The sequence below is a fragment of the Dendrobates tinctorius genome, unplaced genomic scaffold (assembly GCF_039654945.1).
Source record: "Dendrobates tinctorius isolate UK_male_01 unplaced genomic scaffold, ASM3965494v1 ptg000028l, whole genome shotgun sequence".
In the NCBI taxonomy this organism is placed as follows: Eukaryota; Metazoa; Chordata; class Amphibia; order Anura; family Dendrobatidae; genus Dendrobates; species Dendrobates tinctorius.
In genome coordinates, this window is record NW_027361696.1 from 100,113,594 (window position 1) to 100,139,682 (window position 26,089).

At 45.7% G+C, this 26,089-nt stretch overlaps 1 protein-coding gene across 2 annotated transcripts in view; it reads right to left on the minus strand.

The window, feature by feature from the left end:
* KCNMA1 (potassium calcium-activated channel subfamily M alpha 1) overlaps positions 1–26,043 on the minus strand; it is an 867,158-nt gene extending 841,115 nt beyond the window's left edge. Inside the window, exon 1 of one of the 2 annotated variants that reach the window (XM_073571201.1) lies at positions 24,957–26,043. In XM_073571201.1, coding sequence (XP_073427302.1) covers positions 24,957–25,193 — 237 coding nt within the window. In that variant the 5' untranslated portion in view covers positions 25,194–26,043. The remainder of the gene's footprint in view (positions 1–24,956) is intronic. The other variant, XM_073571213.1, reaches the window with a different exon arrangement.
* Between the last annotated feature and the right edge of the window lie 46 nt (positions 26,044–26,089).

Here is a 26,089-nt window from a genome sequence, read left to right on the forward strand (position 1 = left end):
ACGGACTGCGTTAACGCTACTCCCTAACGAGATCACGTTATGCGATTGCGCTAGCGCAGATGCTCCATCTGCACTAGCAGAGACGGACTCTTGACCACTGCAGACCGCATCCGAGGGTCCATCACAGAATGACGGCACATCGCTAATGCATGCCGCTTATGACATGCGTTAGCGATGCGCTGTCTATGGGTGCATTAAGGCATCCGTTACATAGCGTTAATGCCGCTATGCAACAGATGCGTTAAACGCACCCCCTAACGCAATGTGGACCCATCCTTAGCGATGGTCTGTAGGACCTACTGTAGGTTCCTGGTGGGAGATAAAGTGTGGTTGTCTACCAAGAACATTCGTCTAAAAGTTCCTTCTGCTAAGCTAGGTCCCAGGTGTATTGGTCCTTATGAGATCATTGAGGTTGTCAATCCAGTTGCCTTTCGCTTATGCCTTTCTCTGTCGCTTCGGTTACCCAATGTGTTCCATAAATCCCTTCTTAAGTCATTTGTACTTTCCTCTGCTGGGTCCCCATCCCCTCCGCCTCCTGTCTCTGTGGATTGTCAGACTGAGTATGAAGTGGAGCGGATTGTGGATTCTCGCATGGTCCACAGTTCACTTCAGTATTTGGTCCATTGAAGGGGGTACGGTCATGAGGATTGATCTTGGGTCCCGGCACGATCTGTCCATGCTGATCGATTGGTTTGGGTGTTTCATACACGTTAACCTGGGAAGCCTGGGGGTCCAGTGGCCCCCCTTGAGAGGAGGGTACTGTCATGATTCAAACCGGGTTTTGAGTCCTGTCTTTCCATGTTCCCGGTTTGGTCATTTCAGGGGTTAACTTTTCTCAGCCTCAGTCTGGTTTCAGGTTTGCTATTTAGCTCTGCTGCATCCTGCAGGCGGTGTCAGCTATAGTTCTGCCTACAGCGTGTGTATCTGACTCTGGTATATCCTGATTTGTCCTGCTGTTATCCCTGACTTGCCCCGTGTCTGTTTATTCCCTCTGTCTGTCCTGACTCTGTGTTTCCCTGTAAGTTTGTTGACTCCCTGGTATTGACTTGACTTGCATTTGGACCTGCTTCTGTCTATTGTCTTTGTCTTATACGCTTCCAACCGTTGCTTATCCCCTGGCATGTTTCTGATAACGTGCACTGCTGTGACCTCTGGTACTTCTGCTCCTGACTGTTTCTGACTTGGCTCGTCTGACCACTCTTTCGCCACCTGGTGGCGCTTGTGCTGCTACTCGGTGTTGCTACTCTGTGTGTACAACCTCTCTTCCCTCACCAGCATCCCCTGGTGGAGGTTGCGCTATACTGCATTTCAGTAGCATGACACACAAATTTCCTAATAAAGTGATTTGCAAAATTTCATAACTTTCCATACTGGTCAAAATATATTTTTTTAAATGAAAGTATAATCTCTAAAGGAGTTGTATGATTGCTGGATGTCTGACTACTGGAGTCCCCACCAGTCACAAAAACAGGGGTCTAAAAGACCTTTATTCAAATGAATGATTAGTGAGCATGTATGAGCATTGCTCCATTCACGGTCTCTTCTATGCAATAAATGGACAGTTATGGAGCAGTGCTCACTCGTACTCACTATTTCTTTGCCTCGTAACTGGTGGAGGTCCCCTTCTTTGAACCCCCAGCAATTGTACATTTAAAATCTATCTTGTGGCTAGGTGATAAATGTTTATGAGACACCCCGTTTGTTGGATTAGGTTCGGTGCAACAACTCCATTCCTGTCTATGAGTGTTCAGTTGCTAGATTTGTATGATGTTTATAAAGTTAGAACAAAAAAAAACTCCCAGAGTCTCACACAGGGAGAGCATGTGACTGTATTTCCTGTTTTTCCCGTGTCTGTGTATGAGAAAAGCAGCCTGCTGTAGATGCGGCACAGATAGAGACACACAAATGATTTATTCCTGATCTATTAAGCTTATCATATAGTGTTCCTGATTGTTCATGAATAAAGAAGATCTGTTGTCACACGCTTGGAGAATATCCTAAATAATCCGCTGCCAACACCGTTACATGAAAGAGCAGGACATTTGCATTGCCATCTCTTCATCTGTCCCTTATGTAATTTATCTGCAAGAACAGATGTTCAGGGGACCTCTTTTCTACTGATCCATGGGGACTCCACAGATGGAATCCCTGTCTTTTGGAAAATCAATACATATAGATAAACATTAAATGTTTAAGATGTGAAAACCCTATTAGAGGGAATCTGTCACAAGGTCTTTGTCACCTAATTTGAGAGCAGCATGATGGAGGGGCAGAGGCCCTGATTACAGCAATGTGTCACTGGGCATGCTTGTTGCAGTTTTGATAAAATCTTTGTTTTTCTGAAGGCAGATCTAGCAGTTCTCTGACTGCTGAGCTGTTTATACCCATTTATGTCACCTTATTATGCCACAAACTAATCGACAGATGCTGGTCAGATGCCTTCACTTAACCTCCTCTACTCAGAAAAATGAAGCAAAACTGACTTTCAATTTCTGTAGTGGTTCTAGTGGTCAATAATAATTACGATTTTACGTTCTATAGCAACAAAATATTCTGTAGAATTTTACAAATCAAAGGGTTCAAGTGCAAATAATATTCAACATTACAGAGTAACACATAGTTCACCAATTCGCACACGAGGAGAGAGGACACTACTCGCAAGAGCTGACATGACAATCCATAAGTCAATAGAGGTGATACGTAGGATAAAAAAGTCCAGCCATCTTTATAATATATAATTAAGGGTGCTGATGTAAAGCCGCAAGGACCGGTCACCAACCAGTGTCTGTATACGTACAGATACAAAGTTCTACTGAGTGCATGGAGGAAACACATGGAATCACTCCTTGTACCTTATATAAGGAGAAATTGATTCCTCCACCAATCAAAGCTTTATGGCCTAACTTATTGAATTAAGGCCTTTATTTAAAAAGGATGAGGGTGTTTCGGCTGTAGGCCAACGTGTAATCACTGGTGGCAATTAACCCTTTACAAAATCCTTAAGCAACATACTCAAGGTCAAAACAGAACTAGGTGGCTAAAGACTGATCGCATTGGGCACAATCATTAATGCAGTCCCACATTCCCCCCACACGAAATTGCATTTGCAGTATTTTATAATAGTGTCAACATTGATTAGCTGGCAGTGTTCTTTGTAATCAGCTGTAAGTGCTGTAGCAGAAAAAAACTGGCATCTTTCATAGACGGGTTGCTGCGAAATGCAGCGACATTGCAGAGATTTGTGAAATGCAACAACCATTTATTTCCACAGACCTTTTAAGATTTCAATGTGGATTAAATCCATATACAGATCATGTAAGATGTGTATCTGTACACTCTACAGCACTATGCTTCGCATTACCCTTATTCTGAAGGGTAGGCCTTGCTGTTTTCCTTCTATATACCGTGCGCACTGTGTTGATTTTCACTTTCCCCATCCTGCGGAGCTATGACACAACAGGGCTACCTAGCAACAGTCTCTATGAGGGCTGGAAAGTGATGGCGAGTCACAGTCATGGGAGGGGGAGCAGAGTGTTCCATCTTAAAGGGAATCTGTCACCCCTTTTTTGAGATCTCAGATACAGTCATATGTTAAAGTTTGGGCACCCCTATTAATGTTAACCTTTTTTCTTTATAACAATTTTGGTTTTTGCAACAGCTATTTCAGTTTCATATATCTAATAACTGATGGACTCAGTTATATTTCTGGATTCAAATGAGGTTTATTGTACTAACAGAAAATGTGCAATCTGCATTTAAACAAAATTTGACCACTGCAAAAGTATGGGCACCCTTATCATTTTCTTGATTTGAACACTCATAACTACTTTTTACTGACTTCCTGAAGCACTAAATTGGTTTTGTAACCTCATTGAGCTTTGAACTTCATAGCCAGGTGTATCAAATCATGAGAAAAGGTATTTAAGGTGGCCACTTGCAAGTAGTTCTCCTATTTGATTCTCCTATGAAGAGTGGCATCATGGGCTCCTCAAAACAACTCTCAAATGATCTGAAAACATTCAACATAGCTTTTCAGGGGAAGGATACAAAAAGTTGTCTCAGATTTAACCTGTCAGTTTCCACTGTGAGGAACATAGTAAGGAAATGGAAGAACACAGGTACAGGTCTTGTTAAGCCCAGAAGTGGCAGGCCAAGAAAAATATCAGAAAGGCAGAGAAGAAGAATGGTGAGAACAGTCAAGGACAACAGTCATAACATATGACTGTATATGGTATTACAGAAAATGGTATCTCACCCCGCAAAACATAAGCCCTCACTCATCTCTGTCAACAGAAAAATAAAAAAAAAAGTTGTAGCTCCCAAAATATGGTGATGTGTAAACATTTTTTTTTTCAATAAAATTGTTCTTACTGCTGAAAAGTAGCAAACCATAAAAAAGCTATGTAAATCACTGTAATCGTAATGACCTGAAGAATAAAGCTATTATTTATACTGAACAGTGAACTGCACAAAAAAATTGAAATTAAAACAATTCTTGAACTCTTGTTGTTTTATGCATTCTGCCTCCCAACAATCACAATAAGGCTCGGTTCACATTTATCCTGTGCTCCATGCTGAGTATTTTACATTGGGGTTTTTGTCTAAATTTCTGAAAAATGGGATTCAGACAAAACCATTGAAAGAACCATTCACTACAAATAAGCTGATAAAAGCTCTTTATGGCCTCTGTTCCAGCAGTGTCCCATCTTTTAGCCCCTTTACCGCCAAGGGTGGTTTGCATGTTCATGACCGGGCCAATTTTTACAATTCTGACCACTGTCCATTTATGAGGTAATAACTCTGGAACGCTTCTATGGATCCCGGTGATTCTGACATTGTTTTCTCGTGACATATTGTACTTCATGATAGTGGTAAAATTTCATTCTTATAACTTGCGTTTATTTGTGAAAAAATGGAAATTTGGCAAAAATTTTGAAAATTTAGCAATTTTCCAACTTTGAATTTTTATGCTCTTAAATCACAGAGATATCGCACTCAAAAAACTTAATAAGTAACATTTCCCACATGTTTACTTTACATCAGCACAATTTGGGAACCCAAATTTTTTTTGTTAGGAAGTTATAAGGGTTAAAAGTTGACCAGCGATTTCTCATTTTTACAACACCATTTTATTTTTAGGGACCACATCACATTTGAAGTCACTTTGAGGGGTCTATATGATAGAAAATACCCAAAAGTGACACCATTCTAAAAACTGTACCCCTCAAGGAGCTCAAAACCAGATTCAAGAAGTTTATTAACTATTCAGGTGCTTCACAGGAATTTTTTGAATGTTTAAAAAAAATGAACATTTAACTTTTCTTCACAAAAAAAATTACTTCAGGTTCAATTTTTTTATTTTACCAAGTGTAACAGGAGAAATTGGACTAGAAAAGTTATTGTGCAATTTGTCCTGAGTACGCCGATATCTGATATGTGGGGGGGGACCACTGTTTGGGCGCATGGCAGGGCTCGGAAGGGAAGGAGCGTCGGTTGACTTTTTCACTGCAAAATTGGCTGGAATTGAGATTGGATGCCATGTCAAGTTTGGAGAGCTCCTGATGTGCCTAAACAGTGGAAACCCCACACGTGACCCCATTTTGGAAACTAGACCCCCAAGGAACATATCTAGATATGTGGTGAGCACATTGAACCCCCAAGGGCTTTACAGAAGTTTATAACGTACAGCAGTTCAATGAAAAAAATCATAATTTTTCAACAAATATGATCTTTTCACCTCCAATTTTTATTTTCCCAAGGGTAACAGGACCCCAAAAGTTATTGTGTAATTTGTCCTGAGTACGCTGATACCCCATATGTGGGAGTAAATCACTATTTGGGCGCATGGCAGAGCTCGGAAGGGAAGCAGCGACATTTCACTTTTTTGGCTGGAATTGAGTTCGGACACCATGTCGCGTTTGGAAAGCCCCTGTTGTGACAAAACAGTGGAAACCCCCCCAATACTAACTCCAACCCTAACCCCAACACAGCCCTAATGGGAAAATGGAAATAAATACATTTTTTTTATTTTATTATTTTTCCCTAACTAAGGGGGTGATAATGAGGGGTTTGATTTACTATTTATGGCAGGTTTTTATGTTTGGCAGCTGTCGCACGCTAAAAGACGCTTTTTATTGTAAAAAATAGTTTATTCATCACCACATTTTGAGAGCTATAATTTTTCCATATTTTGACCCACCTAGTCATGTGAGGTCCTATTTTTTGCGGGACGAGTTGACGTTTTTATTGGTACTATTTTCGGGCATGTGACATTTTTTGATCGCTTTTTATTCCGATTTTTGGGACGCAGAATGAACAAAAACCAGCGTTTCATGAATTTCTTTTGGGGGTGTGTTTACACCGTTCCGCGTGCGGTAAAATTGATAAAGCAGTTTTATTCTTCGGATCAGTACGGTTACAGCGATGCCTCATTTATGTTTTTTTTTTATGTTTTGGTGCTTTTATGCAATGAAAACAATTTTATAATAAAAATAATTATTTTTGAAATCTCGAGCTATAACTTTTTTATTTTTCCACTGATGATGCTGTATGGTGGCTCGTTTTTGAGGGACAAGATGACGTTTTCAGCGGTACCATGGATATTTATATCCGTCTCTTTGATTGCGCATTATTGCACTTTTTGTTCGGCGGTATGATGATAAAGCATTATTTTTTGCTTCGTTTTTTATTTTTATTTCTTAAGGGGTTCAATAAAGGGGTTGAACTAGTGGGACAGTTTTATAGGGTGGGTCGTTACGGACGCGGCGATACCAAATATGTGTACTTTTAGTGTTTTTTTTATTTTCAAAAAATGAATTTATTAGGGAATTTTTTTTTTAATTTATTTAGCGATTTTTTATAAATTATTTTTACACTTTTTTTTTTTAACTTTATTACATTGTCCCAGGGGGGACAAAACAGGCATGTGACAGATCGCTGATCTGTCACAGGCGCTACACAGGCTTCCTCATGCTCTGCAGGCATGAGGAAGCCGCCTCCCTGCAGGCCCCCCGAAGGTCCCCGCCGCCATTTTGGATCTGGGGACCTGCAGGGAAGAAGGCCCCCAGAGTAGCGCAGCACATCGCGCTGCTCCGGGGGTCTCATGGAAGCACGGAGGGAGCCCCCTCTCTGCGCGCTTCTCTCCTATGCCGCCGGTACACTGCGATCATGTTTGACAACCCATCAGCGTTACTATGGTCCCTGCCTCTTTTGTGGTGAATGGTGAAGTGATACTGCTGGAGAGCGAGGCTCCAGCGTAGCAACCTCCCATTCGTCCCAGAGACCGTGTGCAACCAGCTGAGGGGGTTGTGGTCTGTTTCAATGGTGAATTGGCGTCCGTATAAGAATGGCTGCAAACGCTGCAGGGCCCACATAATTGCCAGACATTCCTTCTCCATCGTGGAATAGGCCACTTCCCTCGGCAGGAGCTTCCGACCCAGGTACAGAACGGGGTGTTCATGGCCCGTTGTGTCGACCTGGCTGAGCACAGCACCGAGGCCGAAGTCGCTGCCTGTAGTACAGGAGAGATAGAAAGGGCGGTCTTGAGCACCTGGAAAGCTGTTTCACAGGCGACTGTCCTGTCAACTGCGACGGGCAGCTTCTTCTTGGTGAGGTCACTATAGTGTGGAACAAACTTCCTATAGTACCCGGCAGTCCCCAAGAAGGACATCACCTGCTTCTTGGTCCTGAGGGTGGGCCAGGATGTGATGGCATCCACCTTCCCGGGCTCTGGCTTCAGAGCTCCCCCACCTACCCGGTGTACCAGGTAGTGGACCTCACTCATACCCAGCAGGCATTTTTCTGGCTTAATGGTCAAGCCTGCTGGCTGGATCCGCCTGAGCACCTGCGCCAGGTGCTCTAGGTGATCCTCCCAGGTGGGACTGAAGATGACAATGTCATCCAGGTACGCGGTCGCATACCCTTCCAGTCCCTCGAGCAGCATGTTGACCATCCTCTGAAAAGTGGCAGGGGCATTCTTCATGCCGAATGGCATCACCGTGGACTCGTACAGTCCGAATGGGGTGATAAAGGCAGAGCTTTCCCGTGCCCCAAGGGTCAGGGGAATCTGCCAATACCCCCTGCTCAGACCCGTGATGGTCAGGTACTTGGCCCTGGCCAGCTGATCAAGCAGGTCATCGATGCGCGGCATTGGGTACGCATCGGTGACCGGCACAGCGTTGAGCCCCCGGTAGTCCACGCGGAACCGCGTAGTTTGGTCCTTTTTAGGGACGAGGACTACAGGCGAAGCCCACGCGCTGTTGGATGCTTGGATCACCCCCAGCTTCAGCATCTCGTCTATCTCTTGGTGCATGTGCTGCTGCACCTCAAGAGAGACCCGATATGCTGAGCGCCAGATCGGGGGGTGATTGCCGGTGTCCACGTCATGAACGGCTGTCTCAGTCATTCTGGGAAGGCTGCTGAACAGCTCCTGAAAGGGGTGTAGGGTGACCCCCAGCTGGGAACGTTGCTCCTCTGAGAGCTGGTGGCCAACCCCCACATCCTCGATGGATCCACCCACCTTGGCTTGGGTGAGCAGATCCAGGAGGGTTTCTACCTCTCCTTCCTTGGGAAGGTTGCACACTGAGTGGGCACAAGCCTCCTGCTCATGATGGGCCTTCATCATATTCACGTGGAAGGCCTTCCTCCTTCCATGGGCGTGGTCCAGGGTGACCAGATAGGTGACAGCATTGAGCCGCTGGTGCACGAGGTATGGACCCTCCCAGGCCGCCTGAAGCTTGTTTTGAGGTACGGGGACCAGTATCCACACCTTTTGACCTACCTGGTAGGTCCGCTCACAAGCATTCTGGTCGTACCACCGCTTCTGGTCAGCCTGGGCTTGGGCCATATTGTCATGCACCAGCCGTGTCAAGGCCATCATTCTGTCCTGGAAGTGCACGACATACTCAATGACCGACACTCCAGGGGTGGCCAAATCCCCTTCCGATGCTTCCTTCACCATAGCAAGGGGCCCCGTACACATTGCCCGTACAGGAGCTCAAAGGGGGAGAACGCCGTTGAGGTCTGTGGGACCTCCCGGTAGGGAAACAGCAGGTGTGGGAGATACCGCTCCCAGTCTCTCCCGTGGGAGTCGACCAACACCTTCAGCATCTGCTTTAAGGTGCCAATGAACCGCTCACACAGGCCAATTGGTCTGTGGGTGGTACGGGCTGGCTACCAGATGTTGCACCTGTATCTGCTTACAGAGAGACTCCATCAGCTGCGACATGAACTGGGTTCCTCGGTCAGTGAGCATTTCCTGGGGAAACCCCACTCTGGAGAAAATGTCCAGTAAGGCAGTGGCCACTTTATCTGCCCGAATGGACGACAAAGCTACCACCTCCAGATACCGGGTGGCATAGTCCACTACGGTTAGAATGAAGAATTTCCCGGGCTGCTGGGAGTGGACAGAGGTCCAATGAAATCCACCCTCGAGAAAGGCTCTTTGATGATGGGCAGAGTTACCAGTGGGACTTTGGGGTGCCGCCCTGCCTTCCCCACCCTTTGACAGGTGTCATACGAACGGCAGTAGGCAATCACCTCAGTCCTCATTCCTGGCCAGTAGAAATGCTGAGCTAGCCTGGCCCTGGTTTTAGTGATCCCTAGGTGTCCAGCCATGGGAATCTCGTATGCGATCTGCAACAATTCTGCTCTGAATGGATAGGGCACTAACTGTCGGTCCCTGGGCCACGCCTCCGGTGAACCCTGCTGGACCGTTACCCGGTACAGCCATCCCTGGTCCCAGACCACTCGCTCATGGTCGGACTCGAGGGGAGGCTGTGTCGCCTGCTCCTTGAGAGCTTTCAGGCTAGCATCAGCTTCCAACGCTGCCTGAAATCCCTGACTCGATGTGGCAAGAATTGACGAAACTGCCACATCCTCTGTCAGCTCCCCGGGATCTGTCTCCTGGCTGCTGTCTGACTCGGCAGCCACTTGGTCGGAGAGGGGGAACCGTTGGACCTCCGCTAGGCTCCTTGGGCTCCAGCGCTCCTACTCCTGATAACAGCGGCCACGACCGCTGAGACCACAGGTAGCGCCTGCTTCCCCTCGGCCCCTGACCAAGTCACCAGGTCAGGCAGACTTCCCTGACCTCCTGACATCCCGGATGTGGGGAACTCCTGCCCTGGGGTCTTACCTGGTGGCTCCTCTCCCGGGACGCCCCCTCCCCCATGGCCTGTTCCTCTTTCTGCAGAGGCCCTTGACTCAGCAGGCTGTATTCACTTAGGGGCCCTACACTGCCCATAGCAGCCCCTCCCTCCACCTCTGAGCTCTCCCCTGCAGTCTTCTCACCTGTCCTCACTGTGATCTCTGTGTGTGTAGTGTCAGTGCATGGCTTACCATCAGGTTTCACTCCCTCCTCCACTGTTGGAGGCACATTCAACACAACAAACATTACCATTCACAGTAGAGTCATGACATTCTTGGGGAGGCGGACTTGGGGGTTCAGTGGCCACATACTGAGACACTAGCCACCCCAAATCGGTCCCAAGCAACACATTGGCAGGAATATTTGGCATTACTCCCACCTCCCGCATTCCCCTCCCGGCGTCCCAGTCCAAAAACACCTTGGCGACGGGCAGCGCCGGTTCAACACCTCCAATTCCGGAGACGGAAAGGGTTTTCCCAGGCACCAAGTCTTGAGGGGACACCACCTCAGGACGTACCAGGGTTCATTCAGCGCCTGTGTCCCGCAGTCCCATGACCGCTGAGCAGCCGATGGTGATGGGTTGGTAATTGTCCAGGGACCTCCCACCACCCCCTCCCACACACAAAACAGTGGACAGTTTCTGGGACAGGGATGGGGACTTATGGCGCTGGGGATACGCAACCTTAAAGTGTCCCGGCTGGTTGCAATGATGACAACGCCTGGGTTCTGCTCCTGGCCTGGAGAGGGCAGCAGGGGGGTACACCCCTTGCCCTCTGGGGGTGTTAGGAATCTGGGTTCTATGCTGCCTATGCGGGAATCCAGATTCTCACATTTGTCTCCAGAGGCTAAGTCCTTCTTTCCAACTTTTGAGCATGCCCTTGGGACGAGCTCCCATTGGAGTTCAGGAGTCAGGTGCTCAGGTCCTGCTCCTGATTCCATTGACTTAGCTCAGGGCTCTGGAGATTTCTGGCAGGTCCCGTACACTACAAAAAGTGCGCATGGCCGCTATGCCATGCGCTAGTATTTCATACTGCTGCTGTATGTATGGTGACGGATGCTTGGACTGGTGACTGACTTATTAAGAAACCCCTTCCCTCTGATATTACGATTATGTGAGTGATTGGGCAGCCGCCAGCGCCAGCGCGCTCCAGCTATTCCTGTCTCAGCAGCTAGCGTCCTGCATCGCGCCAGCGATATTGCGGTGTCTCCTCTGAGGCTCCGTTCACACCGTGCTGCGTCTGCAGTTCCTCGAGCATTCGCAATTGCGACGTCTCGCACCTCTTTTCACGGTAGGTCTTGTCGGAGTAGTTCTGATATTTAAGGCTGCTCCTGTGACCCTTTAATACCGTGTCGCTGTTGTTCTGTGACTTAAACAGACACAGCGTTTTTGTGTGCTTTAAGGTGGCGGCTCTGTGTCTTTAACAGCTTGCTTCAGTGCACTCTGGGTGCAGTTAACCCCGTGCACATTAACGCCACAGTGCTTTGCCTCTCTAGCAGCGGTTATATCACCTGCCGCACGGTGGACCCGAGTGGCGAAGGCACTTTAATTATTTATTTTTTTTAGTGCCTTCCGCCACTCCTAACAGGGGGCTGGGGGGACAGGGGCAGGATTGGGCTTACCCCCTCTCCAGGTGCTGCTGGCAGGCTACTTTGGCTCAGACGCCCTGTTGTTGGCATACTCGTCTGCCAGGGTGGCAATAGCAGAAGCCCCCTTTGGTTTCCAGTCACGTAGGAACTGCTGGAGGTCCTCTGGGCAGTTCCACAAGAACTGCTCCATGACGAACAGTTCCTGGACCTCCTAGCGGGTGGTGAGCTCTAGACCCGAGGTCCAGTGCTCCGCAGCTCTCAGCAGTGCCCGCATGTGGTCGGTCCAGGCATCCTTTGAGCCCCGCTGCAGGCTCCGGAACTTCCTGCGGTATGACTCCGGGGTGAGGTTGTAGTGCTGGATCAGGGCCCGCTTGAGGCTGTTGTAGTCCTGCTCCTCCCCGGCAGGTAAGTCCCCAAAACTTCCAGGGACTTACCCCTCAAACGGGGGTCAGGTATCTTGCCCACTGATCCAGGGCCAGATGGTGTTGGAGGCAGGTTCTCTCTAAGGCCAGCAGAAAGGAATCCAGGTCTCCATCCTTTTCAAGCAGGGGGAATCCTCCGCCCGGACCTTGGAAGCCTTGGTCCCTGGTGGGGCTGGAGCGTCCAGCGGGAGCCCGTGCTGTGCTATCTCCAGTTGGTGTCAGCGCTCCGCAGCTTCACGGCATTCTGCAGCCTGCAACACACATTCTGCATGCTCACGCTGTGCCGCTGCTTCCTCACGCTCTGCTGCTTTCTCTGCCACCACCAGGAGTCTGTCATGGGCGGTGTCGTTACCAGCCTCGAGCTGTGCCATAACCGCTTGGAAAAGGGCCTCCGATCTGGACAGGCTGGGGCGGGCAGGTGGTGGACAGTCCACTGCGGGACTGAGCACGGGGGTCTGGCTCCTTGGGGAGCCCTAGCTGAGCTCCCCCTCGCCTTCATTGGTATTGTCCTCCACCACCTCCTCAAAGACCATAGCATTAGCCTCCCCTTTGTCTTACTCCTGGTGCCTTCTGCCATCTTGGGATCCTCTGGTTACTGACACAGCTGCAACCCTGACCTCGCACACAACTTATTATATTTACACTCTGACCGTCTAGTGCTGGCCTGACCTTAAGACCCCAGCAGTGAAAGTTACCGCTGGTAGTCTTTAGTGTGTGGGAGTAGGTGTCCCACGCACACTATTACTCTGATCCCACTGCTGCCACCAATGTGAAGGAAGACCGTTTCCTCCCACGTCACCAATATGACTTAACTACACAGGCACAGCTCTCCGGCGCCCCCTTTGTCTCTCAGGTCAGTAAGGGAACTGCACCTAAAGCAAATGGCCGCCGGGGAGGATGTCCTGTTACCTGCTGGGTATTCTATGATCCGTAATCAGAGTAAAAGCATCAGCCCAAGATTAATTTTATGGTTTAATTGCCTTAAAGGCGCATTAGATAATTACAGAAATCTACAGTAAGCTATACTCGGAATTACAGTGGATTTGCAGTCAGAGTAAAATATAGCAATAATGGTACAAGACTTAGAGATATTAAGCTGGAGGTCAATTTACCAGGTTGTAGGTTGCATGTGGATGCCGGGAGCTCTGCAGTCCACAGGTACAAGAATCTTAGTTGCCAGACAGACCCCAAAGTGCGTGCCGCTGCTCCCTTGGCAGATCTGTCCCCAGTTCCTTCTTAGATCATCATCATCTGGTTCTTCTGTGAGAGAGAGCGTCTCTGCCATGTGCTCCCAGTTCTTAAGCATGCTGGGTTCCTCCCTCCTGTGTCAGAGGGTGGGCTAATAATCTCCACCCTCTGGCTCCCTGCAGAACTTATTCCCAATATCTAAGAAAGGGGGTAACTTTCTCCAGGATGATCGGATCAGGACACGAGAGGTACCAGTGAATGCGGTTTGTTTTGCCTGTCGTGTGGAGAGCAAACATGGCCCCATTGGGTCGCTGTGGAGGGCCAATCTCTATATCTCAGGTCCCAGAGCCCTCACCGACTCAGGAGTCGCACTGCCAGATGCGCGATTTCCTCAGGGTCACACGGATATTTTTTATGAGTCTGTAACTCGAAAGGTGTGCTCATAATCCATGATCCTAGGATGAGTCGGAGTGGCTGGGAGAGACAGTGGATGTGTATTTCTGTGTCCAGCTGACAGGTATATTTTAATTGAAGTCCCCAGGCACCTTCATGCCCCATGCTGGCGTGGCTCCTACTCAAGCTTTGAAGTTCTATTTTGGCCTTATCTCATTATCATACTAAAAGACCTTGCTATTCCACATTGGAGCGCTAAATCCTCCTTTCTTCAGTATGCTTACAGGCCATGGGGGTAGGAGCAGTTAGCTGTCAGACAAACTGGCGTCACCGAGACAGGCCAAGCTCAGACATGAGGCGAGCATTATGCCCCATATCCAAGATGGCGGCTGCTCCTTCATCACAATTGTACTTTAGTAACCATAGAAATAGCTGACCACAAGATCTAAAAACAACTGAAACAGCAAACTGTGAAAAATAAAAATTGTGTAAGGTTCAAAACTTTTTGACTGTATCATAGGCAATCATAGGCCTTTCTCTTCACAACATGGCAACTGAGGCCTATTCTTCTATTTGCCATGCGCTCACAGCTGGGCCAACATTTTGGAGCCCATAAACCAAAGTTTTTTACTCTGGTTTTCTACAAATTTTGCGACTTAACGTGTGTTCGTCCCAGTCCTAGCCAGCCCTGCTAAAATGGTTGAATCTGTGGCAATGCCCAGCCGTCCAATTCATTACCAGACCTGGCATTCATTATTCCATGAATCTGATTGCAGTATCTTACAGAAATAGATGTCTGGAGAGGTGTACGCCACTTGTGAGATGTGGCTGACTCATTAAGTGGTGTGTGATTCTTAATGAATCAGGCTCCTCTAGTCTTATTGAATCAGGGCACATGTGCTTTTGTATATGGGATTTTACATAAAGAACATCTGTGTCAGATTGCAGACAATTTAAAAAGACTTTGCAACAAAATAACACTTCATGCAATACTTACTGTAAAATATTATTTCTAATACATAATATACACTCACTGGCCACTTTATTAGGTACACCTGTCCAACTGTGTGTTAAGACTTAATTTCTAATCAGCCAATCACATGGCGGCAACTCAGTGCATTTAGGCATGTAGACATGGTCAAGACAATCTCCTGCAGTTCAAACCGAGCATCAGTATGGGGAAGAAAGGTGATTTGAGTGCCTTTGAACGTGGCATGATTGTTGGTGCCAGAAGGGCTGGTCTGAGTATTTCAGAAACTGCTGATCTACTGGGATTTTCACGCACAACGATCTCTAGGGTTTACAGAGAATGGTCCGAAAAAGAAAAAAAATCCAGTGAGCGGCAGTTCTGTGGCCGGAAATGCCTTGTTGATGCCAGAGGTCAGAGGAGAATGGGCATACTGGTTCGAGCTGATAGAAAGGCAACAGTGACTCAAATTGCCACCCGTTACAACCAAGGTAGGCAGAAGAGCATCTCTGAACGCACAGTGCGTCGAACTTTGAGACAGATGGGCTACAGCAGCAGAAGACCACACTGGGTACCACTCCTCTCAGCTAAGAACAGGCATCTGATGGCTACTTTCAGCAGGATAATGCGCCATGTCATAAAGCTCGAATCATCTCAGATTGGTTTCTTGAACATGACAATGAGTTCACTGTACTCAAATGGCCTCCTCAGTCACCAGATCTCAATCCAATAGAGCATCTTTGGGATGTGGTGGAACGGGAGATTCGCATCAGGGATGTGCAGCCGACAAATCTGCGCCAACTGTGTGATGCCATCATGTCAATATGGTCCAAAATCTCTGAGGAATGCTTCCAGCACCTTGTTGAATCTCTGCCACGAAGAATTGAGGCAGTTCTGAAGGCAAAAGGGGGTCCAACCCGTTACTAGCATGGTGTACCTAATAAAGTGGCCAGTGAGTGTATAACACTAAATAATCTGCACCATATTCTAATCTGAAAACAGCAGGTTAACCCTCTAGTTACTGGGAAATGCCTGATGGTCCATCTACACTTTCTTTTACGATGAAAAGAAGACAAGCATAGAATGGAAAACCATACTCATCTAGTGTTCCCCTGCCATTCCTCTCCTAGTAGTGCTTGGGATCCTTGCCAGTATTCCTGTCGGGTAGCACTTGGTAAGGATCGGCAGAGGATTACTATGTAAGAATACTGTAGTCTTCATTTTACACCTTGTTATTAAGAATGGTTGGACAGTAATGAGTTTGGTAGGGCATGAAGAGTTGGTTTAAAAGAAAATAGCTTGGTCTTGAGGACAATGGCAACTGTTGTTGTGCAATGCGTCTTATGTCTTCTTTGTATCTCTACTGTTTAAAGGCCAAATAAAGAAATATTGGAAAAAAGGATGGCTAGGGCTAGGGTTAGGGTTAGGGCTAGGTTTAGGGCTAGGGTTACAGTCAGGGCTAGGGTTAGGGCTAGGGTTAGAATTAAGGTTAGGGCGAATTAGGATTAGGGATTAGGGTTGGGGTTGGGATTAGTGTCAGGTGTGTGTTGGGGTTAGGGTTGGAGCAAGAATTGAGGGGTTTCCATTATTTACCACCTTTAGGGGCTAAAAATCACTTTTGTGGAAATAAAAAAGACTTTTTATTTTCCCGGCTCTGCGTTATAAACTTCTGTGAAGCACTTGGGGGTTCAAAGTGCTCACCACATATCTAGATAAGCTCCTTGGGGGGGTCTAGTTTCCAAAATGGGGTCACTTGTGGGGGGTTTCCACTGTTTAGGTACATCAGGGGCTCTGAAAACGCAACATGACGCCCGCAGACCATTCCATCAAAGTCTGCATTCCAAAATGGCACTCCTTCCCTTCCAAGCTCTTCCATGCACCCAAACAGTGGTTCCCCCCACATATGGGGTACCAGCGTACTCAAGACAAATTGCACAAAAACTTTTGTGGTCCAATTTCTTCTGTTACCCTTAAGAAAATAAAAAATAGCGGGCTAAAAAATGATTTTTGAGGAAAAAAAATGATTTTTTATTTTCACGGCTCTGCGTTTATAAACTTCTGTGAAGCACTTGGGGGTTCAAAGTTCTCACCACATATCTAGATAAGCTCCTTCGGGGGTCTAGTTTCCAAGATGGGGTCACTTGTGGGGGGTTTATACTGTTTAGTCACATCAGGGGCTCTGCAAACGCAACATGACGCCCGCAGACCATTCCATCAAAGTCTGCATTCCAAAATAGCACTCCTTCCCTTCCAAGTTCTCCCATGCACCCAAACAGTGGTTCCCCCCCACATATGGGGTATCAGCGTACTCAGGACAAATTGCACAACAACTTTTGTGGTCCAATTTCTCCTGTTACCCTTAGAAAAATAAAAAATAGCAGGCTAAAAAATCATTTTTGAGAAAAAAATAAAGATTTTTAATTTTCACGGCTCTACGTTATAAACTTCTGTGAAGCACTTGAAGGTTCAAAGTGCTCACCACACATCTAGATAAGTTCCTTAAGGGGTCTAGTTTCCAAAATGGGGTCACTTGTTGGGGGTTTCCACTGTTTAGGAACATCAGGGGCTCTCCAATCGCAACATGGCATCCGATCTCAATTCCAGCCAATTCTGCGTTGAAAAAGTCAAACGGTGCTCCTTCCCTTGCAAGCTCTGCTGTGCACTGAAAAAGTGGTTCACCCCCACATCTGGGGTATCAGCGTATTCAGGAAAAATTGCACAACAATTTTTGTGGTTCAATTTCTCTTTTAATACTTGTGAAAATAAAAAAATTGGTTCTGAAGTAAATTTTTTGCAAAAAAAAGTTAAATGTTAATTTTTTCCTTCCAAATTGTTTTAGTTCCTGTGAAACACGTAAAGGGTTAATAAACTTCTTGAATGTGGTTTTGAGCACCTTGAGGGGTCTAGTTTTTATAACGGTGTCACTTTTGGGTATTTTCTGTCATGTACACCCCTCAAAATGACTTTAAATATGATGTGATCCCTAAAAAAAATGGTTTTGTAAATTTTGTTGTAAAAATGAGAAATCGCTGGTCAACTTTTAACCCTTATAACTTCCTAACAAAAAAAAATTTTGCTTCCAAAATTGTGCTGATGTAAATTAGACATGTGTGAAATGTTATTTATTAAGAAAATTGTGTGACACATCTCTAATTTAAGGGCATAAAAATTTAAAGTTTTAAAATTGCAAAATTTTCCAAATTTTCGCCATATTTCCATTTTTCATAAATAAACACAAGACATATCGAAGAAATTTTATGGCTAACGAAGTACAATATGTCACGAAAAAACAGCCTCAGAATCAGTGGGATCCATTAAAGTGTTCCAGAGTTATAACCTCATAAAGTGACAGTGGTCAGAATTGTAAAAATTGGCCTGGTCATTAAGCTGCAAACTGGTTCTGTCACTAAGGGGTTAATAGTTTTGTTACATAAATAATTTTACTATAATAATTATGTATAATAATAACTATTATTATTTATATTTCTATAGCACCAACATATTCCCCAGCACTTTACATATTAGAGGGCACTTGTATCGACAATAGCGACAGAATGACACATAAATCAACAGGTGCCAAGCTTACAATCTACAGAATATTCAATACTTTTCATGAAAACAATAAATTAAGACAAACTTCTACAGAGCACTAATCTTATTACAAGAGGTAAATGCAGCTAAACTACAGCTTAGTTTGATGAGATATGGTCATTTGAAGTTAAAAGCCCAAACTCTGCAGACAAATCCAGGTTCACATGATGGATGAAGGTCAAGTTTTTAAATCCATGTTAAGTTGTTAGTGTCACATTATTCATCACACTGCACTGCCAATAAAGAGGTGAACATTAGTTTAAGAAGGACAGGAATTACAAGCAATAGGTGACAAATGTCTGACCACTAGGGGTCCTAAAACTTGAACTCCTACTGATCACTAGAGGGCGTTCTGTAACCCATTCTTCCAGGTTGTGCCTGACCAATGCCACTCCATGCCTGTGAGACTGGAGGAGATAGCTGAGCACTGTGCTCCTATTGTTGGAAGTAACATTTGATGATCAAAACCCCCATTCTAATGAAAATACATATTTTCTTGTGTTAGTGAGCTATTGGAAATATATAATTATCCCTAGTTATTTCTGTGGATTTTCGCATTTAGCCTGATATTGTTTTTTACGGATATTGGTATCCACCCTTTGGGTTTATTTTTGTTCGTGGCGTCTCCCTACTTATTGGAGATATCTTGCTTTTTTATTCATATATGTTCTTTTAAATATATTGAAATAAACCTATTTATTTTATCTATGGATCTCTTCTTTTTCTCGGATGGGTTGACATCCGTGCTGTTTGTCATGATCCAGAGTGGATCTGACAGATTAAATGGATAAGTGAACTTTTTTTCCTTTGGCTAGGTGCCAAAGTGATGTGATTGCCCCCAGTGGCCATTAGAATTATTACACATTGTGTCGTTCATTCTAAGTTGCCCCGGTGGTGGTGAGTGGTAGTGCACTTTAGCTTCTTTGGTTTAGTGCACGTAATTATAATTCAGGTGTGAAGCTCTATAAAAGAGTTCAGGTGGGTTTGATGTTTTGGTAATTGTGTGTTCGTCATTTAGGAAGCAAGCCTGGGTGAGGAAGGAGCTGAACATGAGTCCTGCGCAGCCCAGCCAGAGGGGACGAGTGGCAGCTATGTGGTCTGCAAGAAAGTCTGGCATGGCGTGGTGGAGTCACAGTTTATGGTGTCGGTAGGAAGTGCTTGCATGGCTTGGTGGAGTGATGACTATGGAGAGAGTTGCACTCAGCATGCGGGACTTGGTTGCTGAGAGCTGAACTCAAGCATGCTTGACTTTTTGGGCAGGAGCTGAACTCATCTTTGGGACTCTCTTACTGGACTTCTGCAATTGGTGGTGGACTCTGCTCCAAGGCTGCACTATGGTGAAGGATCCAGTTATGGTGATGGATCCGGGTGGAAGAGAAGATGCACACAGGTGGTGGGCTCTGTTGCTAGGAGCGTACGCAACAGAGCAAAGCTAAGTGGTGTTTCCCCTGTATTGTCATTTTCCCTCATGTGTGTTTAGTGCAGTGGTGGGATTAGTTTCCGCACCGACCAATTCCCTAGTGAGGGTTTAGGTTCAGGGCGAGCTAGGGTTTTTAGTTTCCTGTGCGTCGCCCGGTGCGGAACCGGCATAGGGAACGTTAGGAGTGCAGGGACACTGGCTCAGGGGAGTTCAGTAGGTCTCCACTTCCCTATTCGCTATTGCAGGGCCCACCATTGTTTATGTTACCCAGGTTCCCCCTTTATTATTTAAATTCGCCTTACTGGAGGCGGGGTTTCCAGACTACTGTATGTATAACGTGTAATACCTAAATTCGCCAGTTGGAGGCGGCGTATCCAGCTGCACGTTTTATTATTTAAATTCGCCCCACTGGATGCGCTGTATCCAGGGTCACGGGTGTCTTATGGGTTCGCCTTGCGGTACTCGCTGCGTCCAGACACATGTGACCGTGACATTATCCCCAACCTTACATTTTTTTTCTGGTGAGCTTTGGCCATGTGGAGACCTGTGAGTAATTGCTGCCGGGCCTCACTGAGGTGAGTGGGGAGCGGCAAGGTGTGTTAGAGCCTCTGCAGCAGCAGTTATCAGGGTCTGGGGCCTCTGCTCAGGCAACCAGGAAATCAAAATGGCAGCTTTGGCAAATGGCAGCTGCGGTCTGGCAAAAAGCCCCCTAGAGTTGCTGCTGGGGAGCAGGACTTGTTCATACAGGTGGGTGGAGTTGGTGATCCCCATGGTGCTGTCTGGGGTTCCCCGAGGTGAAGGGGTACGTCTCTGTAGTGAGCAGACTGGTGTATAGTCCGCGGGGCTCACGCCAAATCTTCCATGCCATTGAAGAAGCCGCCCCCTCCTGGTCGTGTGGAGGAAGGCGACCAGCGAGTGTATTTTTCCTCCATGTCTCTGCGGCTTTGGTAAAAGCCCCCTAGAGTCGCTGCTGGGGAGCGGGACTTGTTCATACAGGCGGACGTAACCAGACAGGTGGGTGGAGTTGGTGATCCCCATAGTGCTGTCTGGGGTTCCCCGAGGTGAAAGGGTACGTCCCTGTAGTGAGCAGACTGGTGTGATAGTCCGTGGGGCTCACGCCAAATCTTCAATACCACCGAAGAAGCCGCCCCCTCCTGGTCGTGTGGAGGAAGGCGACCAGCGAGTGTATATTTCCTCCATATTCTTGTCCCCTTCTCCTCCATGTGTGAGCGGTAGGTGCACTGTGGGGGAGTGGGGGCATATCTCAACCCTTGCCATTAACCAACCCTGGGAGGCGCAGACCTTATGGTGAAAGGGTTGGAGGGTGGTGTCCCTTGGTGAATAGCGGGGGTGTGAGTGTGGTGACACAGGGGGACGCCTCTGTTGTCGAGTCTAGAATGAGTTCACTAAAATATGACAAACGAATGTGTGGCAATAAACGTTCAGGTCCGGACCTGTGTGTGAACGAGCATGTATGGGTGGCCACCAAAAAACATCTTGTGGAAGTGTGTTGTGAAGTCTGACCAGCACATACTAAACATTCACATACATAATCTCGTTCCCCAGGTCGACACTGTGGAAATGAGTGGTGCCTCCAAAACGAACATTATTGCCAATACCAGCGGTGCGTTTGTCTTAAACCTGAAATTTCAGGTAGGGGTGGGGTGAACTCAGGATCTGGGCTTCCCCGCTATTTGTGTTTCCCTAATGAGGAGTGGTCTTGAGGGTCCAGAGGCCCCTCATTAAGGAGGGGGTATTGTCATGATCCAGCGTGGATCTGAAAGATTAAATGGATAAGTGAACTTTTTTTCCTTTGGCTAGGTGCTAAAGTGATGTGATTGCCCCCGGTGGCCATTAGAATTCTTACACGTGGTGTTGTTCATTCTAAGTTGCCCCGGTGGTGGTGAGTGGTAGTGCACTTTAGTTTCTTTGGTTTAGTGCACGTAATTATAAATCAGGTGTGAGGCTCTATAAAAGAGTTCAGGTGGGTTTGATGTTTTGGTGATTGTGCAAGCCTGGGTGAGGAAGGAGCTGAACATGAGTCCTGCGCAGCCCAGCCAGAGGGGACAAGTGGCAGCTATGTGGTCTGCAAGAAGGTCTGGCATGGCGTGGTGGAGTCACAGTTTATGGTGTCGGCAGGAAGTGCTTGCATGGCTTGGTGGAGTGATGACTATGGAGAGAGTTGCACTCAGCATGCGGGACTTGGTTGCTGAGAGCTGGACTCAAGCTTGCTTTACTTTTTGGGCAGGAGCTGAACTCATCTTTGGGACTCTCTTACTGGACTTCTGCAATTGGTGGTGGACTCTGCTCCAAGGCTGCACTATGGTGAAGGATCCAGTTATGGTGATGGATCCGGGTGGAGGAGAAGATGCACACAGGTGGTGGGCTCTGTTGCTAGGAGCGTACGCAACAGAGCAAAGCTAAGTGGTGTTTCCCCTGTATTGTCATTTTCCCTCATGTGTGTTTAGTGCAGTGGTGGGATTAGTTTCCGCACCGACCATTTCCCTAGTGAGGGTTTAGGTTCAGGGCGAGCTAGGGTTTTTAGTTTCCTGTGCGTCGCCCGGTGCGGAACCGGCATAGGGAACAATAGGAGTGCAAGGACACTGGCTCAGGGGAGTACAGGAGGTCTCCACTTCCCTATTCCCTATTGCAGGGCCCACCATTGTTAATGTTACCCAGGTTCCCCTTTATTATTTAAATTCGCCTTACTGGAGGCGGGGTTTCCAGACTACTTTATATAAACGTGTAATATCTAAATTCACCAGTTGGAGGCGGTGTATCCAGCTGCACGTTTTATTATTTAAATTCGCCCCACTGGAGGCGGTGTTTCCAGGGTCACGCGTGTCATGGGTTCGCCTTGCGGTACTCGCTGTGTCCAGACACACGTGACCGTGACACTGTTGATGTCAAATATAATAAAGTCACAATATATTCCTGAATAAGCATTATTCATGACCGTGCCTAGATTCTTTTATACAAATTTTGTATTAAGATAAACTTGTAAAGATACAGCTTTATTTCTAGTCTGGTTCATTTTCATTTAATTTTTTTGTAAAAAAAAAGTAAGCAACCTCTCCGCTAAAATAATAATAGTAATAATAATAATAATATAGATTAGCATAAGAAGAATGGTCATTAATATGTCATTAAGAACACGTGGAAAAAGGGAGAAACTTTTATTAAAATATATTTAAATGGCTGTGCAGGCATGAGGCTTGAGTTTGTGTGGTCTATACAGAAAGTGTACATGAGCTTATTAACAGCAGAGTTTGGGAAAAGCTTATCTTTGATGTTTTGAATATACAAGAGTTCATTTTGTCATAGTGGGATTTCCTAGGATATCAGGAAGTTTCTAAAAGTACTTAGATGCCCCAATAATAATACTAAATAATTTACAAAAAGAATAAAAAATGAATAAAAACACAAAAATTTTTTTAGTAAGTATCATTTATTATGCATGTCACCAATGTGATAAAATATACACCATTGCTCTTACTTTACCCATATGAAATCCTGTAGTTATGGGAATTTGAATTGGTGTAAAGATTAAAAATTTGGTTCTATTTTAAGTTGTGCTCAATAAGCGTGATAATAATACAAAGGGATGGCACATTATTTAAAATATATGTATTCCTTAACACAGAATGCTGTTTTTTATTGTTCATTTTCAATTTTTAAAAATTTCAACAAATGCAAAATTAAGCAATTTTCCACAGTTTTAATTTAAGATTTTTTACCATTTTACCATTTTTGCAATGTACCAAGCAACAAAAGACAAAAATGGCACATGTAGGTCTCATAAAACATAACCTTTATTGAAAAGAATAATTATACAATAAAACCAATTAAACAAAACAGAGCCACCCAATGGGGGATGTGGTGTAGTAACCACTGTGTCAGCTAGGGGGTGCTGTGTGGAGGTCCCAGGAGAAGGGATGAATGGCAGAGTGTTGAGTGTCCGTTATGTATCTCAAAGTGGGTGGCTTTGAGATGGAGACTTATGTATGTGTGATCAGCAAGGACATTGCTGAGGTGCTGCGTTAATATGTGAGGGAGAAGTCTCCAGGTAACTAGAGAGTTGGGGGGGCCTGGTTACCTACAAACCCACCCAGGGGGTGTGTTTAAATCACGGTTGTAAAGAGTGTGAAAATGCCTGAAGGACCTGTGATGAGGTCAGAGTCATGTGACCCAGTGGGCGTGACCATGAACAATATAATGTGGCTGGGGTGAGTCACAAGGGGTGAATGCAGGGACCTGGTTGGTCCAGAGCGGAAGGTCCGGTGAGGAGAGTTGTCTCCTGGCTAACAGCCTGTGAAGTGGCTGTGGTGAATGCCTGCATGTGTCTGAGAGTTCCCAGGGGAGGGAATGAGCATCTGCAGTGAGCTGAAGCAGCCATGAGGAAACCCGGACATGGGTGAGATAAATGAGGCTAAGAGAGCCTGTATGCTGGACATTGTACAACCTGTGAGAACACAGGGTTTACAGAGTGAAGCTATAATGGACGCTCTGCTGTTTATATGCTGTTGCATATTGCTTTGGTTTATGATGATGAATAAACCTCATGGACTATACTGCTTTATGAAAACCCGTGCTGGATCTGGTTTTGTGGCGGCTAAGCGAGAATCCCCTACTTAAATGACAGAGCTACCTCACAGGGACCACATGCCCAGTAACAAAAGCTCACACACATTTTTGCAGTGTGTGTGTTAGTCCATTATAAAGCTGCCAATTTTACTGATACCAACCTGTCCCAGCCCCTGCCCCTTTTCTTGATTCTCCTGACAGTCTTCATTTCCCCTTCTTAGACACTTCCTAAAAACTTGGTGATTAAATTTAGCTAAAAAAAAATATTGCACTAGCAAATGTAAAAAAATTTTTTTACCATGTCAAAGGTGTCTTTAAGCAGGATTTCTGTAATACATTCTATAAAGATTCTGTAAAATAACTAGATATAATTTAAATATAAAAACCAAAACAGTAAAAGAGCTAATCTTTCAAGTCAATGGCATTTAGTAATTACTAAAGAACCAAATACTTCAGTTAAACGTTTTACTCAAGTTAATATGCCTATAGTTAATGTCCTAAGCAATCTCAGCCTTCCAAAAGGGTTATACATTGTAATAGGTTATAACATTCTTCTGCCCATTACCAGTTTAATTCTTAATACATGCCTAATATGCAGGAAAATGCTGAAAACAAATTATTCCCAGGTATACATTTAGGTTCACATGCAAATATAGTTACCTTATTCTTGCCCCCACAGTGGCAGCAGACAGTCCAAAGATATGTAAGGGTCCTCCATACCAAAATAATGAAAAGGCCCCCAAAAAATGTCACCATTGAAGAGGCCAGGAATGCCCACCACATACGTTGCCCCCGACTGTCGCATGGCACCTCAACGGTGACTGGAATAATGAGAGCAGGGTTGCTTTTGGGTGAAAAGACAGAGTCTAGCTGCAGATTGTTGTTGATAGCACTCATGGTTAAGCCAATGCTACTCAAATTTTGCTTTGGTATTTGTTGCTACTTGCCAATGTTAACTGAAGGAACCAGGAAACCCTGAAAGCCACATAGGTCTCATTCCCCAAATTCCTGCACTTGCCATATTGTACAGGAAAGGGGCAGGTCAAATAAATGATGGGGCCTTCTCCGACTGCCTCTTCTGCATAAAATAAGGACAGTGTTTCAATCCTGGCTTTATAATCCAATAAAACAGTTGTCCTCAAGAGCACGGCTACCCCAACACCTTGTATCAACCTGTCATAGTTCTTTCATCAATAAAAAGCATGAGCAGATCCAAGCCGATCCTTCATTTTTCCTTGATGTGGGATTCTGTATGCGGACTATCCTTGTTTTCCTTATATAAGAATGAGCATGGCATAGAAATGAAATACCAAGCGATGCAGCCAGGAATATCTATAGCAGGCACTCATTGTTTTGCATTTGGGGAGTGCATATCTATTAGATTATATTAAAATATTTTCTTAGCACCTGTTTTAGCCGCCTTTTCGATGTAAGTAGGGCAACTGCTGTTAATTTTTATTCATAGGCAATCCTCCTCACCGTGAGCATTGGCTCTTGGCTCTTTTGCTGCTTCACTGTGGAAAGCCATAGGAACTGCACGCAATGAAGGAGATTCTCAGCTGCTGAGGTTTTTAGATCAATAAGATGTACAGTATTTAGATCGCCAAGATGTCTTCAATCCTTCCTTTCTCCCAGCTGGACTCGTTACAGATTGCGGTGTTCTCTTTTTTTGCTTGTCTGTGTCCTTCTTTACACACTGCCAGCATTTTGGTTATTCACCCCTCCTACCTTCCTTTTTCCCTTTTTCTCCTATGACTGTTCAGTGCTGTAATCCTCCCAGCTGATCACTTGTT